At 46.7% G+C, this 18,846-nt stretch overlaps 2 protein-coding genes across 2 annotated transcripts in view; one reads left to right on the forward strand and one right to left on the reverse strand.

The window, feature by feature from the left end:
- Positions 1-1,858: 1,858 nt before the first annotated feature.
- On the reverse strand, positions 1,859-5,355 carry UBE2T (ubiquitin conjugating enzyme E2 T; the record flags this gene model as incomplete). Its single annotated transcript, XM_079726197.1, has 6 exons — positions 1,859-2,242; positions 2,829-2,906; positions 3,036-3,134; positions 3,246-3,351; positions 4,604-4,673; positions 5,247-5,355. The coding sequence occupies 6 exons, from the start codon at positions 5,353-5,355 to the stop codon at positions 2,120-2,122; spliced, it is 585 nt and encodes a 194-aa protein (XP_079582323.1). The 3' UTR covers positions 1,859-2,119.
- A 10,277-nt stretch (positions 5,356-15,632) lies between these two features.
- Positions 15,633-18,846, forward strand: part of PPP1R12B (protein phosphatase 1 regulatory subunit 12B) — a gene marked incomplete at both ends in the record, with an annotated part of 198,811 nt that continues 195,597 nt past the window's right edge. The window contains 1 exon segment of the mRNA XM_079726165.1: positions 15,633-15,923. Within this exon segment, the coding sequence (XP_079582291.1) occupies positions 15,633-15,923 (291 nt within the window).

Below are 18,846 nucleotides of genomic sequence, written 5' to 3' on the forward strand. Positions count from 1 at the left end.
CCAAGTCCCCTGTACTTGTTAAGCCAGAGATGGAGGGATGGCTTCTAATAGCTCCTGGCTTTGGTATTTCTTGCAATTAGTACAAAGGCCCTTGTGGCCACTATGTCCCAGCATTTGGAGTGGACACACTGGCAGACGGGTACAGGGCCATGAGGTACACCAGGTAATGGCCACGGCTCCTTCAGAGGGGCTGGACAAGGGCGTCCCAGGGCAGCTACGTGGGCTGAGACCATCACGGTCCAGGTAGAGTCAGGGGGACGGCACAGGCCAGAGGGGCTGGCGTGCTGAGATTGGAGGGGGCCAGTGCGGCTCAGCGTGGTGTACTGAGCGGAGGGTGTGTGGGGAGGGGAGGCTGAGGGAAGGCACTGGAGGGTTTTAGGAGGAGGTGCAATCTGGCTTTGTCATCATCTGAAGATGTTCTTGCTGCTCTGAGGAGCGTGGACCGCAGAGGGTCCAGGCTGGAGGCCAGGGGACAAGGTGCCTGCCATGACGGCAGTGCAGGGGAGAGACCTGGTGGTGGCCCGCTGCCGAGGGGGCTTGTCCTTTCCCACAACGACCCCTAAGGCCATCCCGCTTCACACCTGGCCTGTACCCCCATCAGCACCATCAGCACTTGGTGTCTCCCTTCCACAGCGGCTGGTTTTTCCACCGCCGCTGGATGTGAACAAGAAACACGCAACCCTGAGGGCTGCTGGTGGTCACTCCAGGAGGGGACAATGAGGACGGATGGCAGATGCGAGAGACAGCCTCTGAACCGCCAATCCAGACGCCCACCCTGGCCCCAACTCCCGGTAAACAGGGTAGAGAACTTCCTGGGTGTTACCACCAGCCAGTTGGATCTCACAGCTGAAAGCATTCTGGCTGATATACTAATGGCATTTAGAAACCCCAAATCTGACTTAAATGTGCCCAAGTATAGGAGACAAGTCTGGAACAAAATTAATTCCTGGGCTTTAACAAGAGAACAGTAGCTGATTTTGAGAAATGGGTTCAAGAATTATGTAGAAGTTGGAAATTTATGAAGTGGGGGGGACACAGAGGAAATTTACATTTTCGGTTGATGCTGTCGTCTGTCGCTACCACTCGTGCTCTAAGGCAGGCCACTGCCGAGCGCAGGGCGGTTCCGCGGTGGATGAAAGGAAATTGCTTGCTCACTGGATGCACTCTGTGCGCACGGTGCCCAGCCTGGCACAGGACTACCAGCCTGGGATACAGGCGGGACGTGACAGTTTCTTTCTCTGCCTAGGCGGCCCCAACATCTGCTCTCACTCGGCACCTCGTTCCACTTCAGCCGATTTCTGCCCAAATCTGTTTTCTCCGTCATCTAAACAGAATGATGAGCACAGGCCCAAGTGTACTGTAAAGTCACGAGCAGGGATTCGAGCTTGCACCTTAGTACTTGCCGTGAAATGAAGCTAGAGACAGAAAGGATTGTGAAAATCCATGTAAATCTGTACGATTATCTGGTTAATCCCACGCCTGATTTTCTCACCATTATATTCTAAAACACTTGGCACACAGCAGGTGTTCAGTCACTATTTGTTGAACAAACGAAAGTTATACCACAGCCATGTAAGTTAAGTCACAGAAAGTGCAAGCTGCAAGAAACGTTAACAGAAGGGTAATTACCGTATCCCCACACTGTGTTCAAGACTTCTGAAAACCCAGAATCCTGGAAGCGTGACGGTCACCGAATTGTCTCTAAGGCTATTTGACCCCCATGTCCATCACTCAGGGTCCTGAGTGATGCTGGTGAGTTGGCAAAATAAAGGACAACAACTCCAAATAGTTTCACATTCTTACTGTATAGCTCTCTGGCCAGTTTGCTCCCAGACACACATTCAGGATAAACACGTACTCAACATTAAATGATTATTTATTTTCCAGGTTTACAAGTTTTGGAATACATATGTATGAGCTAAATAAAACAAACTACACTCAGAGAATCAATGTAGAGCAGAACATATAAATACACAAGGTGTGTTTCACAGGATACAAAGATGATAATGTCATCAAATACAAAGAAAAACATTCCAAAAATATAAGCAAACTGGACCACGCTGGCGAAGAACGCTGGCAAAGAACGCATTAACTAAGATGGGCCGGGACAAGCCCCACCCTAAACATCAGGGCGAAATTTCTTTTCTGCGCCCCCCAGGTGCCTGGCTTTCCTTTTCTGTGCTTCGCTGTGTCCTTCGGAGTCACCCGCCTCAGGGGGGTTATCAGGCGTCTCTTCATCAGCCTAAAAAGGGGCGGGCAGGTAGAGCGCAAGGTTCACACCGACTACTCTCCAGGTCCTTCTTTGCTGCCTCCTGGATAGGACACTCTCTCCAAAACCAGCTTCTCCAATCCTCTGTACTGTTTAATTTTTACTTCTTTTCACAAGCGACACTAACCGCTACGTGACTCGGTCTGAAGCACGGGGCAGCTCAGCGAAAACCTCGCGTGCTCATCTCTGGTCCTGAAGTCTGTCTTTTGTTAAATGAGGAAGCTATGGATGTAAAATGGGGACGTCTCTCCTTCCCCCTTCCTCCACGTCCATTTCCCCTCCCGCCCTCCCCGACCCCTGCAAAGAGCTCCTTCTGGCCTAAACCAGAGACCTCGGCTGCGCTGTGGTATCATGGGTGGACCGCAGCTGCCGGGAAACCCTCCAGCCGGCTGAGCTAGCTGCTGACGAATTACGTAGAAGGCTGCGGTGGGAGAAGATCAACCGGCCACCCTAATGTCCAGTACGAACCTGGCAAATCTAATAAACACACACACACAGACACATTCACGCGTAACAGAGCAACCACAGGCGTGCAATCAGAGCTGTAGAGACACCCTACCTTCTGTCTCGCGTGCCTCTCTGTCCACTGCCTGGCATTCCTGAGGAAGACTGGCTTGTTGTATTTAAACTCTGAGGACTAGGATGGAAGCAGAGAGTGGAGAGACAAGGGACTTGGTAACCAAGCTGCAGCCACTAGGCGACCCTCCCCAATGGAGAGCAGGACGTGGGGAAAGCAGGCCGCGAGCGGGGGGCCGGGGGCGCTTACGATGTCGCCCATGAGCGGGTCGTCGGGGTTGGGCTCGGCCATGAGCTGCTGAACGGAAGTCAGCAGGGTCGCGATGTTGAGGGACGGTCTCCAGGCGCCCTAGGCAGACAGGCAGACAGACAGCGGCCCTAAGGACGTGCTTCTCCAGCACCGGTTTTAGAGCCGAGGACCACGGCAGGCAAGGGGGCCGGCCCAGCCCCCCCCACTCACTTTGGGCGGCAGCTTGAGGACATCTAAGCAAATCCTTCCGGCGGAATCGATGTTGGGATGGTAGATGGGGGTCAGAAATCGGATCTGAGGAGGTTCAAACGGGTACCTTTGAAAGCACAGGGGAGTACGCACGTTTTACTGAAACACTGCTTCCTACGTTACAAACAGCTGCTGGTCACTAACTAGGACGACAGCCTTTGAGGGGCAACCCTTTGCTCTCGCCAAATGTTTATCACAAAAATGTATCAACGGTAGAAAAGGTGAAATAACAGTACTGACAACCCTCTTATACCCAGCACCTGGACCAAGCCCCTTCACCCTCTAAATACTTCAGCATGTCTCTCCTAAGAATAAGGTCCCTCTCCTACAGAGCTGCAAAACTATCAGTATACCTGTGAAAAAAATACAAAACTTATTTTCTAATATCATCTACTACTCAGATTTCCTCAGATTTCCCTTTTTTTACAGATGGGTGTTGAAAAACAGGATCCAATTTTGATTTATACCCTGCATTTGGAAAATCCCCATCGGTCTCAGAACTGACGCCCCCCGTGATTACTGAGCTGCTTCTCTCAGGACTTGTAACAAGCCTGGCCTGGTGAACAGGTGTCTACAAATCACAGACTACACTACAGCTACCACTCCCCTGATGAGAGCCTTACAGGAGACCTGGATTAAAAGGGGCCTTAACACCGAGGCAGAGAGAATGGTGGCTGCCAGGTGCCGTGGGAGCCAGCATTTAATGGGCGCGGGGTTTCAGGCTGGGGAGACAAAGAAGTTCTGGAGATGCGTGAGGGGGACGGCTGGACGACAATGTGAATGCATTTAATGCCACTGAACCACGTGCTTAAAAACGGTTTAGGGCTTCCCTGGTGGCGCAGTGGTTGAGAGTCCGCCTGCCGATGCAGGGGAGACGGGTTCGTGCCCCGGTCTGGGAGGATCCCACGTGCCGCGGAGCGGCTGGGCCCGTGAGCCGTGGCCGCTGGGTCTGTGCGTCCGGAGCCTGTGCTCCGCAACGGGAGAGGCCACAACAGTGGGAGGCCCACATACCGCAAAAAAAAAAAAAAAAAAAAAAAAAAAAAAAAAAAACGGTTTAGCCGGTCAATTTTATGTATATTTTACTACAGTGACGGGCAGGGGGTGGGGTGGGGGTGAGGCCTAGATGTGATCCAGCTCAGTGTTGAGAAAAAGAAATCGAACTCCAGAGACATGAAATAACTTGCCCAAGGTCACATTAAGTCACGGTAAGACGAGGATTACAATCCAGGTCCTTTAACTCCTGCATTCGACACTCTACGACACTGCTCTTCCAGTAACTGCGCTTTACCCGGGAAATTTAGGATACAGTTCACACTGACCTCTCAGGAATGTTAACTTCCAGCTTGAAAACACCTTTTTCATAAGGTGTGTTTGCTCCACCTAATATCTCTTAAAAGAAAAAAAAAAAAAAAGAACAAAACGTCAGGACGTAACCAGATGATCTGAATTTCCACACCCCATGGACCTAATGAAGTCTGGTCCTAACGGAAAAGCTGGGCCTGGGACAGAAACTCTCTCAGGGCTCACCAAGTCCCCATGCAATGTACCAGTGCACCCAAAGTTGGTGTCAAACAAAGAATACACAGGAGATCAAAACAGAAGGTGGACAACGCTGGCCTCAGATCACATACAACCTGCAGTTCTGCTTTGGTTGGACGCAGTGTTCTGAACACTTACGTTTCCCATCTGGCCTCATGGGTATTTGAGAAGGTGAGCTTTGGTGCTAACACTGCTTCAGAGCTGACACCCAGATCTTGGCTTACAAATCAGTAAAAGATGGAATCAAAGGCCAAAGAAGAAAGGTCATGGAAACCTCTTATAAATGTAAACAAATTAGGGAGAAAGATGGCAGGGCACTTTGACCTTGCAGTTGTCCCCTACTTTAGAAGAACACACAGGTGTTCAAACATCAGCACAACCTTTGACAGGGTCGTGACCCGTCACGCCTGGTGCGACACCTACGAGCTCGCAGATCTTCCATGCGGTCCCCATCCTGCCAGCACGTGATGCCCGGGGGCGGCTCCGCAGCCAGCAGGCTCAGCTCTCTCTTCAGACGGGATGCTCTCTGCATGACCCCAGGGAGAAGCACCCACACACGGTTCCCGGCGCTGCACTGAACGCTGGCTGGGATCCCTGGGGAGAAAAGGGGCACTCACGAAAGGGTCAGTAACAGTGACCCCAGTTTTTAGCACACGGTTTCAATTCACTGAAGGACAAAGTCCTCATATTAATCTCTATTCTGAGAAGGGAGTCTGGGTTTTTTCTATTTCCTTATAGTTATCTATTCAAGCAAACACATCTAAAAAAGTAAAGTATAAAACAATGCAAAAATTTCTACAGAAAGTCTACATGCTTTAAATTAATGTCTGTCTCCACTGATAAATAATTAACTACTGACGCAGAGCCTGGGTCTAGTTTTGCTCACCACTGCGTCCTCAGGTGCCCAGCAGAGAAAGGGATGGTCACGTACTAGCTGTGGGGGGAGAGCAGGGGCAGTGACGGGGCACAGTCCTCACTCCAACGAGAGGTTTATAAACTAACGCTTCAAGGTCTGGGGTTTTCTCCACGGAGTTTGGAATCCACGTATCTCTCAACCCTTCAGAGTCCACTCTGTCAATTTCATCTTTCTTTAGTATTTCCGGTCTTCTTTCCTTCTTCCCATCAACATTCAAACATGCTCAGCATCTCTCCCATCTACAACAAGCCCCTCCCCCCTCTCGGCCCTACTGCCCCCTCGGGCCGCCTCTGGCTCCACAGGTGAGTCACAAACACCACCTCCCAGTCTGCTGCCGTCTCTACACTTCATTCATGACATTTCTGACAAACACATAATATTAATGTAATCAATTACATTAATATTTACACTTTTGTGTATTAAAATTTTCCTTACCCCCAAACTTAGATACTTTCACATTTAAGTCTTTGATCCAGTAGCAATCAATTTGTGTGTATAGTGTGAGTAGGGGTCCAAGTCTGAATTATTTCCCTCATATGAAAAACCAATTGTCTTAGTCCCATTTATTGAAAAGTCCCATCTTTTCCCTGCTGATGTTGGCATAAATTTCCATATACGTATGGATGGCCCTGTTTTGGGATTATCGAATTTGTTTCATTGGCCAACTGTATTATCTTTCAGCCAATACCCCACTGCTTTAATTGTAGCTTATTATTAGTAAGACCTGGTATATGGGAAGGTGAGTTCTTCCCCCCTGTTCTTTTTCTTCAGGAATGCCTCGGTTATTTCTTAGTCCTCAGCTCTCCCATATGAATTTTAGAACAGTTTAAAAAGTCTACAAATACACATACACACACACACACAAAGCTGCTGTGATTTGGACTGGAATTCCACTGACTCCATAGATCAATTTTGGGAGAACTGACATCTTTATGGTAGTGAGTCCTACAATTCACGAACATGCTATGTTCAGGTCTTTCTGGATGCTTTTCAATAGTTTTATAATTTTCTCTATAAAGAGTTTACCTTTTGTTGGATTCATTCCTAAGTACTTTATATATATATATATATATATATTTTTTTTTGATGTTGGGGGTAGGAGTTTATTAACTTATTTATTTTTGCTGTGTTGGGTCTTCGTTTCTGTGCGAGGGCTTTCTCTAGTTGTGGCAAGTGGGGGCCACTCTTCATCGCGGTGCGCGGGCCTCTCACTATCGCGGCCTGCCTTGTTGCGGAGCACAGGCTCCAGACGCGCAGGCTCAGCAGCTGTGGCTCACGGGCCTAGTTGCTCCGCGGCATGTGGGATCCTCCCAGACCAGGGCTCGAACCCGTGTCCCCTGCATTAGCAGGCGGACTCCCAACCACTGCGCCACCAGGGAAGCCCAGTACTTTATATTTTAATCTTTTTTAAAACTCTATTTTCTCCCCATTTCTTATTGATATATGTAAATATAGATTTTTAACCAAAACTTAATAATGCTAATGATGAATCTATTTGGGAGGTGGGCTGCAGCTGGTAATTCTACATATATCATCCATGAATAATCAGTTTATTTCTTCCCTTCTAACCTTTTTCCTGTCTTCTATTCTGGCTATAACTTCCAGTACAATGCTGAAGAAAAGAGCTGATAGCTGGTATTCTTATCCTATTCCTAACCTTAGAGGAAAAACTTTCAACACTATTGCTTATGGGTAAAACTGGCCTATAATTTTCCTTCCTAATTTTGTCATCAGTTATCAAAGTTAAGCTGGCCTCCTGAAATGAGTTAGTTTGACATCCTATAGAAGAGTCTGGGAGATTATCTGTTTCTAAGATGTTTGACAGAATGATACCTGGTAATGGCATTTTCAACGTGAGAAGATTTTAAACTACAAACCCAATTTCTTTAAATATTACAGCATTATTTAAGCTTTCTATTTCTTATTGAGTCAATTTTGGCAAGTTAAATTTTTCTACAAATTTATCTATTGCATTGTTTTACATTTATTTGTATAGAGTTATCTTTTCAGTTCTGACATATAATGCTATACATTGCTTTCTAACTACCAGTGCATTACAAAGTTTCGATATGTAGAATGTTTATTCCTCTGTTCTCAATATATTCTAATTTCCATTACGATTTCTTTAATTTATTTAGAAACAGGTTTCTCAATTTTCAAACATGCAAGAGCTTCAGAGTTGTATTTACTATTGATTTCTAATATGTAGCTTTTCAAATCCTGTGAAATGTGTTGAGTCTTGCTTTATTGCAAAATATGCAGTCGATGTTCATAAATGTCCCAGGTGTGCTTATAAGTAAGACTGCCCCAAAGTTACAGGCTCAGCGTTCTCTACCCGCCCACGAGAGAGGTGTGCTGGTCGTGTTGCTCAAATCTTCTCCATCCTTACTGCTTTCCCCTCCTCTGTGATTTATCAGTAATGAGAGATGTTTATTGAGAGTAGATCATTCTGATGTGAAATCTCTTAATTTCTCCTTGTAGTTCTATCAATTTTTGCCTTATATATTTTAGGCTAAGCTGTTAGATACACACAAATTTAGAACTGCTACATATTCCTAGCAAATTATAGCTTTTATCACTAGCAAAGAACACTTCTATTCCCCAGTAATGCCTTTTTCTTAAAGTGTATCTCATGTTAAAGCTACTCGAGCTTTCTTCTGGTTGGTATTTGCTGAGACATCATTTTCCATCTTTTTATTTTCAACCTTTCTGCATCTTTACACTTTAGATGTGCCTCTTGTATATGTCTGGATTGTTTAAACCCAGTCTTTATAGCTTTTTTTTTTTTCTTTTTTGGCTGTATGTGGGCCTCTCACTGTTGTGGCCTCTCAAGTTGCGGAGCACAGGCTCCGGGCGCGCAGGCTCAGCGGCCATGGCTCATGGGCCCAGCCGCTCCGAGGCATGTGGGATCTTCCCGGACTGGGGCACGAACCCATGTCCCCTGCATCGGCAGGCGGACTCTCAACCACTGTGCCACCAGGGAAGCCCTAAACCCAGTCTTTAAATCTTTATCTTTTAATTGGTATATTTAACATATTTACATTTACCAATATATTAGTTATTGATTACCATAAAACCACTCGAAACTTAGTGAACAAAAACAAGCACGTTTTGTTTGCTATAATTCTGTGGGTCAGCAATTTGAGCTGGGCTCAGCTTAACAATACTTCTTTTGGTCTTGTCTGGGATTACTAATGTGGCTGAAGTCATCTGGGGGCTCTACTGGCTGCTGAATGGACTGGGAGGTCTAAGCTGGGGTGGTTCATCTCTCTTCCACCTCTGATGGGAGGACCGGCAAAGTCACGTTGGAAAGGGGCACAGAGCCTGAGTTGGGAGGAATGATGGCCATCTTTGCAAACAACCTACCACAATCATAATTACTGATTATATCATGGACAAAGATAAACAATGGACAGAGGATCTGATTAAAAAATGGACAAAGGATCTGAATAGATATTTCTCCAAAGAAGGTACAAAAATAATTCCATAAGCACGTGAAAAGATGCCCAACATCATTAGTCACTAGGGAAATGCAAATCAAAACCACAACAAGCTGTAACTTCACAACCACTAAGATAACTATAACCAAAAAGACAGCATCTAAGTGTTGGCGAGGGATGTGGAGACACAAATCCTCATATGTTGCTGGTGGAAATGCAAAACGATGCAGCTGCTTTGGAAGATAGTCTGCCAGTTCCTCAAAACAGTTAACAAGGAGTAACTTATAACCCTGTAATTCTACTCCTAGGTATATAATCAAGAGAACTGAAAACATATCTACATAAAAATCTGTACATGAATGGTCACAGCAGCATTTTTCATAATAGCCAAAAAATGGAAACAATCCAAACGTCTGTCAACTGAAGAATGGATAAACAAAACGGGGAATGTCCATACAATGGAATATCATTCTGCAATGAAAAGAAAGTGATTCACCAATTCCACTTCCGGGAATACATCCAAAGGAAACAACTCTAACTTGAAAAGATATCTGCATGTCATGTTCCAAGTGTTATTAACAATAGCCAAGACTCAAACATCCATCAGTGGATGAACAGCTAAAGAAGTTGTGGTATGTATACACAATTGAATACTATTCAGCCATAAAAAAAAGGAGGAAATCCTACCATTTGCAGCAAGATGAACGGACCTTGAAGGCATTAAACTAAGTGAAATAAGTCAAAGACAAATACTGTATGACCTCACTCACTTATATGTGGAAAAGGTCACATTTCAGGATCTGGTTCTCAGTTTTGTAGTCTAAAACTTCAACTTGGCAGTAAACCTAGATTTGATAGGGCTTAGATGTACTAATTCATGCCAAGCTCACTCACAAAGACTTAAACATTAATTAAAAGGTCAATTTATTAATTTGTAAAACGACAGTAAAATTGTTAACTCCACATATTCTCTCCCTAAGTTATTCCTACTTGGAAAACTAATCATAATCAGAAGATTACCTGGTGGTCATAGATTGTAGTTAGGAGGACGACAGCAACTTATGATAATCATAAACTTAAACTGAGGCATCTATCTTAACCATATGTTTAAAGGTGACTAAGTTTGTGTATTGGTTGGGTCAAGGTACTCTCCTGAACTGGGGTGCAAAGACAAAGCGTCCTTTGGTTCTCCTTCTAATCTCCAGGGCTGCTGCTCCTCCACAATTGACACACTCAGAAATATTTAAATAGAATTAGTCATACTCCAGGCCAATTAATATGTTAAATAGAATCAATTACACTACAACAGTCATTCATGTAAATTATTCCAAATTTCCTTAGCCACACCTTTAAGACCATCATCTCTGGAACCAGTTACTTTACTACGTAATTAACCACTATTTTTATATACTGATCCTTACCACTTTTTCTCAGTAAGCAGACACTGGGAATCAATGACAATAAAACAAATAGGCAAAAGTCACAGAGTGTCGCGGGGGGGGCACGGGTACGTTTGAGGGGGCAGGGAGGGGGCGGGGGTGGGGGTCGGCAGGGAGAATGTGAGGAGGGGGCGGGACGGCCGGGGGGAGGGGCATGCCTGGAAGGGATGGGGGAGGCCGCTGGGGCGTGGTGGTGGCAGCGAGATGGCTGGGGCGGCCGGGGGACAGGGGGACAGGCCGGGGGCACGCGCCCTCCACGGCTGTCAAGACATCCAGAGCCTCCGTTCCACAGCCGATAGTCGGAGAAGAGGAAGGTCCCCCGACAGGCAGAAAGCCGCCCCTGCCCCCCCGCAGACCCCCGCGGGCGGCCTCTCGGCAGAAGAGCCGGAGCACCCGCTCTCTCACCTGCGCTGACACCCCTCGCAGTGCAGAGGCGCCGACCAGCCTGCACCGCGCCTGCGCGAGCTCGATGGTTGCGTCGCCCCGGCTCCCACCCGCGAGGGTGTGATTGGTCCGGAGCGCCGCCCGGGAGGAGCGCGGCCTCCGACTGGCTAGGCTCCGAGCGGGCTCCGCCCACGCGCTTTGAACAGGGGCGCGGCGCGCGGGAACTGGGTCGGGACTGGCTCCGTTTGTCCGAGCGAGAGGCGCGGTAGGAGGAACCGGGAGAATCTGATCTGGAGAAGGGGCTGCGGTCAAGGTTTTTCACGCGGAGAGGCTGCCATTCCAGGACAGTCATACCCGCGGAGGGCGCTCCGGGAATTCAACGGAATCTGAGGGACTGGGGGTTCGGAGCCGGGTTCCGACTTGGGGCGCGCGGCCCGGCGGCCCTGGCTTCCAGCGCGGGGAGCGTCTGTCGTGCTCGGACTGCACTGCCGGCCGGAGGCCGCACCCACCCTCGCCTCCTGCTCCGGCCGCGGGAGGGGCGGCCGGTCCTCCTAAACCTGCGGACCGGTACAGTCCGACCGCTGCGGGATTTGTGCGTTCAGCCCAGATCTGCGTTCAGTAGCCGTGGCTCCCGGTGACCGCTGCGTGGGGCGTCCTCTCTGCCCCGCAGACCCGCGCTCTCCAGGACGGTCCGCGGCGCTCCCGGGGCCTCACGTCGGTTGTGGGAGTGAGCCACGAGGGGAGATGTGAATCACACAGGAATCCTGTTACTGTCCAGTTAGCTGTCGGGTTCGCACCTACTGTTAGCATTTAGTCATTGTGGGGAAGTGTTTTCTGTCTTAATTCTGGAGTTGGCTGCTTATTTTAGTACTGATATTTTCTATTTTAATCTCTTCAATGTCTTCTCTTATTTTCCACCCCAACTGTAACTGTGTCACAATTACAGTTCTGTCTTCGGAGCTGAAATTGATTACTTTCTTGGGTGGTTTTCTGAGAATCGAGTCTTAAAAATGTCTCTTAGAAAAACCAGGCAGTATGTTGAGTCTGGTGGAAAAGAGAGATAGTATGATAAAATAAGCAAAGACCTGTAGTTTTGGAAGCCAAACCGAAAGAATTGGATAAAAGAAAAAAGAAAAACAGAACTCCATGGGCTAAATGTACAGTCTCTGTTTGTCCACCAGAGGGAGGTATGTTAACTGGTGGGAACAGAGGCCACGCTGAAAGGTTTTCATAAACTGTACCGGTGTCATTGCTTTAAAAAATGGAGTATTCTAATTTGTGGTTCATGTTTTAAGTGTATGGGAAATTATTATTTGATAAAAGTTTCCTCACTTTATACAACAGTGTATGTGCATCATAGCTGGTGCACTTAGTACATTTAAAAGTTCAAAAATTGTGGTGATGGTTTTGTAATGTGTAAAAATACCAAATCACTATGTTGTGCACCAGGAACTGACATGGTTTATAGGTTAATTATACTTCAACAAACAAACAAATCTTATAGAAAAAGAGAACAGATTTGTGGTTTACCGCAGGCAGGGGAATTGGATGGAGGTAGTCAAAAGATACAAATTCCAGTTATAAGATAAATAAGTACTAGGGATATAATGTCCAATGTGATAAATATAATTAACACTGCTGTATGTTATATATGACAGTTAAGAGAGTAAATCCTAGGAGTTCTCATCACAAAATACAGCTTTTTCTTTTTCTTTTATTTTGTTATCTATATGAGATGATGGGTATTCACCAAGCTTACTGTGGTCATCATCTCATGATGTATGTAAGTCATATCATCATGCCGCACACCTTAAACTTATACAGTGCTGTATGTCAATTATATCTCAGTAAAACTGGAAGAAAAAAGTACAAAAATTATGTTTTACTTATACACAGGATTATTTGTCAGGATTTATTCACTTGCATATAAAATATTTTTTTCTTTAGAATATTTAGGAAATCTAAACTCTCATGTTTGTTTAATGGTAGTAAACAATTGTATAAGTTTATTGTTTAAGTTTACTCTCAGAGAGCCCTTCTTGGGGGAAGACGTTTCAGAAAAAAACTTAGATGATTTTAATTTTGAAAAGATTTTCAAATCATTATACACAGATTGATTTTTTTTTTTTGGTGGCATAACTTTTTTTTGGCTGAGCTAGTTAAATTAATTAGATTATAATAATTATCACTGCATTCCGTAATCACGTAGCTGGAAGATTCATCTCCTTCCAGGTAGGTTTGCACTTAAATTATGTAAGGAACTTAACTACTTATATTCTTCTTTAAAATCTCCAAAGAGGGTATCATTTTCTTACTACCTCAGGAAAAAAGCAAGTAAAATAGATACAGTAAGGAAGTACTACCTGGAACTTCCTAGTATTGAAATTTAAGTTCATACCTCTTGGGAAAGTATGGATTTAACTTGGACTTGGCCAATTTTAGCTTATTTTTACAAGTGGAACCAGATGTTTCTTCTTTCCTGATTTTGAATGCAAAAAGAATACAGCCAGAAGAAATGTAACATTATCGATCCATGAAAATTTTACCCTAGTTTAAAAATCCTTATTAGAAAACCAGTATGTAAAATATATGGTCCAATTATACATACTTTTTTTGAGCCGATATTGTGTACCAGGATCATAATATTAAAATGGTGCACGTGGATTGCTGTCAGAGATCTGTTTCCTGAGATTTCAGCAATTTGCTGAAATTTGAAAACTTGCCCTTCTCTTACTTTTTTGTTTCCTTGCCAGACTAGCAGAGTTCAGCTAATAATGGTTTCTTGAAGCGGGTTAGGTTCCTAGCTAAGTATTATTTCCTATCTGGTTTAATATCAATATTTCTTTTATTCTATAGGGACAGTTCTATTTGAGAGCTTGTGAGCAATTTTAATTATCAGCAAGAGGCAGAGTTGGAATACGAAGAGGTTCCATGCTGACAAGTTACAAAGTAAACCTCATACAGAATTTTTAATTCCAATAGATGATGAGGCATGAGAAGTTCTATGGTGACTAAATTAATGCAAGGAAAATATGGCTATATAAAGTATACAGTATTACATCTTTTATTTTTATGCACCTTGTTCTTCACAGTTCTCAAAGATGTATGACTTAATTAGTATTTATAAAGAATTCAAGGTTACCTAATTAAAGCATATATGGATAGACGTCGTATTATTAGACATAATAGTTTACATTTATATGGCCCTTTTTCATTTGATTCTTGGCTTGTCTCAGGGGAAATTGAGGCACACGATAGAACATAGTAAAGTTTCCCTTTACAACGACCTAATCATTTTTGCAACATTTTTTTAAATGAAAAACTTCAACCATACAGGAAAGTTCAAAGAACCTAATAATTGTATATGTTCTCTATCATAATGGAAAACAGAGTTATGTTTTGTCCAGGGCTAAAGCCCTGGGGAGTTAAAGTTACTGAGTCAACCTGACAGGTTTTAATAACCAAGTTCACTGTGAATATGAAAATGGCCTGCGTGCTGCCTTAGGAATTTAGGACGCGCACGGTAGTTATTTTAAATTGAACTATAGTTCACTTACAATACTGTGTTTGCACCATAGTATTTTTTTGTAGCTTTGGGAAAAAAATCATGGAAGACGGGATATATGTCCCACATATGCCTCCCAAGAACTTAAGATCCATGAAAAGGGTAGAAGAGGAGGAGAGAGACAGAAGGGAAATTAATATTTATTGTGAACTGGTATACGTACAGAGATAGTACTAGATATCCTTGCATGTATTATCTCATCCGCTCCACACGACCACCCTGTGAGATTTTTTTTTTTTTTTTTTTAATTTTTTGGCCGCGCCGGGTCTTGTGGGATCTTAGTTCCCGAGCAGTGATTGAATCGGCGCACCCGGCCGTGAAAGCGCCAAGTCCTAACCTCTGGACCTCCAGGGAATTCCCTAAGGTATTATTATTCCCATCTTACAAATCAGGCTCGGAGAAGTCAAGTAACTTGTTGGGAGGAGAACTGAACTTGAATGCGCTTCCCACTATACCTGCGAGCATCATTCCCAGGATCTCTTCAGGGCCACCTGTTCTAAATTACAACGTTAATAAAGCTCTGGATTTACAGCCAGGACACGGTTTTGAGAGTTTCGGGTACTTTCCGTCCAGTTTTCCGCAATAGAAAGTAGGGATAATTACCGACTCCTTTTCCACTTCAAAAGGCTGACGTGATAATTAGGGAGCCGAGATTAGCTGGAAGTCAGAACAAGAATAAACTACGACTCCCAAGAAGCCCGCGGAGGTGATTCGGGCGGGGGACAGCTCCCGCTTCGGGGCAGAGGTGACCCCGCGCGTCCGCGGCCAAGCAGGGAGCACCCCCGGGCCGCGCCTCTTTCCCCATGTGTCCAGGGACTTGTAGTTCCCATCGGGCGCGGGTGCGCCCGGGGGATGGGGGGGCGCGTGGCTCTCTTACTACAAGTCCTGTGATGCAACCGGGGCTCCGCCGCGCCTGCGTGCTGAGGCCGCGGGGGAGTGCGGGCGGCGCGGGCAGCGGAGCAGTAAAGATGGCTGCGCGCGGGTCTCCGCCCTCCGCTCCCGGCTGAGGCGCTTGGCGGCGGCTGCGGCGGCGGCCCGCAGCAGCGGCCCGCAGCAGCGGCGGCGATGGCGGAGATGGAGCACCTGGGCGGGAAGCGGGCCGAGTCGGCGCGGGCACGGCGGGCCGAGCAGCTGCGGCGCTGGCGGGGCTCGCTGACGGAGCAGGAGCCCGCCGACCGGCCGGGCGCGGGGCTGCCGCCGCAGGCTCAGCGCGGGGGCCCGCGGGTCCGCTTCGAGGACGGCGCCGTGTTCCTGGCCGCCTGCTCTAGCGGGGACACCGACGAGGTGAGGCGGCTCCTGGCCCGGGGCGCCGACGTGGACACGGCCAACGTGGACGGCCTGACCGCCCTGCACCAGGTGAGCGCGCGGGGCCGGTGGCCGAGCCGCCTCCCGCTCCCCCCTACCCCAGCCCCGCGGCAGGGGTCCCCGCCGCCCGGCAGTGTCCGCATCCCGCCACTCCCGGTCGGCGCGGTGTCCCCCGGTGCGCGCCCGCGCCGCCTGCCCGGTTCCCTCTCGGAAGCCGGCTTTCCGTTCTCCCGGGAGCGAGTCCGGGGTCGGGCCGGGGCTGGCGGGTCTGGGTCCGCGCCGCGTCCTCTGGTTTGCGATGGTTTGAAGGCAGCTTCCGTGTCCCGCGGGCGCAGCTCGCGAGCCCCCGACCTCACGCTCTCCCCGCCAGCGTTACCCGCGCCGGCGGAGAACCAATCTGCGGAATCACCTGGTTTGCTTGATGCTCGTGGAATAGCCTTTCTTTCTTTCTTTCTTTTCCCCTAAAGCCCCCTGTGGAAATGACACGCCCCGGATCGGGCTGTAATCTGTGGACTGTGGGTAATTTGACAGTTAGTTCTGTGCTTGGTACGAACACCTTTACTTTTCCCCTCTTATGCAACCATGTTCTGTGTGGCTGTCATGACTAACTCCACCCTCCCTCTCCACGTGGAACTCCATTAGTTATTTCGGTGAGCCGGGAGCTGGACACCCACTCTTAATCTCTCTTGTTTTCCTTCTTCTGCTGTCTGTGCAAAGTGGATGTGTTGGCATGAGAATCCACTTCTAAACAATAATTCAAGTTCGCGTCATACCACTTTCCTGAACATACTAGCCAGTACCTTAAAATTCGTCCTCACCATGTTTGCAGTCCTTTTTTTTTCAAATAAAAGAACCTTCTTTTCACCCTGTTATATGCATTTCTTCATGCTCTCAACAGTGCCCCACCTAAGGTAGCAACCAACATTTGTGTAGTCCTTTGCTTTTTAAAAATTATTTTATATGTCTTACTGTATGTAATCTCAGCAGTGATCCTTTGAAGCAGGTGTGGCAGGTAGTGTTGTTATAATAACCGTTTTACAGTTGAGGAATCTGAAGCGTAGAAAATGGTTGCTTGTGCGAGATTACAGGGGCGAGAAGTTGCCCTTAGGCATGGATTTTTCAGATTTAAGCTCCAGAGCTGTATATCTCACCTAACAAGGAGCTGAATATAAATAAGATGGACACAAAAGAGTGTAACTGAAAGTGGGGTCCGGCCGCTCGCCGCTCAGAAGCCAATAAAGAGGCAAGGTTGGTGGAAAGGAAAGTTTGCTTTACTTTGGATGCCAGCACGTGGAGGGGGGCGGGGCGGAGGGTGGACGCCTGCTTAAAGGCCGACTCCCCCCACCGACAGTCAGTGGGCAAGAGCTTTTACAGGCAGAGGGAGGGGGCTCCATGCAGAAACAGCACAGTCAGCTCTGATGGTCATCTTGAAATTGGTCATCGGTGGTCTGATCAGCATCATCTTGATTGTTTTTAAGTACAGTTAGGCTTCAGTTCCAGGGTCGGTTTGTTCCCATTTCTTGAGGCCGGTTCTCAGAATTGTGGCAGCTTAGGTCATGGCTACAGCCTGGTCATCATGTAGTTAACTTCTTCCAGCTGGCGGGGGTTTCAGTATCTACAAAGTAAACAGCTCACAGGATATGGCTCAGAATATTATCTATAGCCCTTGAAGAGGGACTGAATGTCCTTGACCATGCTTAAGGACTAAACTATTATTATTTGGTCTCCTTTGACTGTTTTCCTTCGTTTCTGCATTTTCTCACTTCTCTGATTAAACTTATTCTTTGACTAAAGTTATTCCACAGACAAAAGGCAGGCTGAGGAGATTGGGGGGCATAGAGCTTCTCTGTTTCAAGAAGGCCACATGCATTATTTTAAATTTCTGAGCTCTTTGAGAGGATGAATTTTTACTTTTCAGATGTATTTGGGATGATAAGGAGATTGAGGTCTAGATTCTGAAAGAAAACACTTGAAGGGGTCCTAGAGGCTTGAGGAGTAGAAATCTGTTTCTAGTCCACGTGTTCTTTATTGAAGCACAATTTTCTGAGTATAACTCAGTAGCCCTGTTTCTTTTACAGTGACTCTGCTAGCTGAGTCTGGCTCTTACCACACACATTTTAACAATGCCCTGAGAAAAGCACCTACTTTGATGTTATTCCTGGTAGGTCTCCTTCCCCCACCAGGGAAGCACTTTTCTGACCCCTTTTCCTGAGACTGGTCCCCTTGGTGTCTTTCTTTCTCTCTTAATCACCACCCCAGATTGTGAAGCGCAGCTTCTCTCAGTTAATATTCTTTCACATTCCGTAATCTCCTGAAATAGGAGAGGAAGGAGAAACACCTGCCAGTGCACTATTGCATTCCTCCCTATTTACAGGGCCGGCGGTGAGTTGAGTTGACCAGGTATACTCAATACTAGGAAATTCAGCTAAAGATTAAGCTGCTTGAAGATGTGAGATCAAGCAAACCTTATGTTGAGAGACCGTCCCTTTGTTTGAATCAAGACAGGGGCTTATATTGGCTCAGGAATCCTTTTACAAGTCAGTTTCTGCAGAGTTACAGTATGTTTCTCCCATGTCTGAAGAACTCTGAAGATACATACAAGATTATTTTCAAAATGTGAGGCTGGAGCCGCCAGAGGCTGAACAGCCATCGAGTGAATGACTGCTTGTCCCGTGAAGCAGAGAGTGGTACACTTCCATGAATTACTCAGTTAAAATACCCCCCTGCTGTACAAGTGTGATGTGAACTGTCCGGATGACTACTTCCAGCCTCTCTCGTTTTGGCCGCAGCCTCCTGACCAGCTGTGGACTATTACCTGAGCACATTGGAAGAAACTCCCAGAAGATGTTGGGGGGATGAGTTTTCTTCTCCCGCAAGGTTACAGTAGATGTTTTGCACTTCAGGTTGTGGTGCCTTGATGCCACTTTTGACTTAGAGACCTTTCTTTCTTGGCAGCCTTTGCTTCTGCCACGAG

Source organism: Hyperoodon ampullatus (genome assembly GCF_949752795.1).
Source record: "Hyperoodon ampullatus genome assembly, chromosome: 2".
In the NCBI taxonomy this organism is placed as follows: Eukaryota; Metazoa; Chordata; class Mammalia; order Artiodactyla; family Ziphiidae; genus Hyperoodon; species Hyperoodon ampullatus.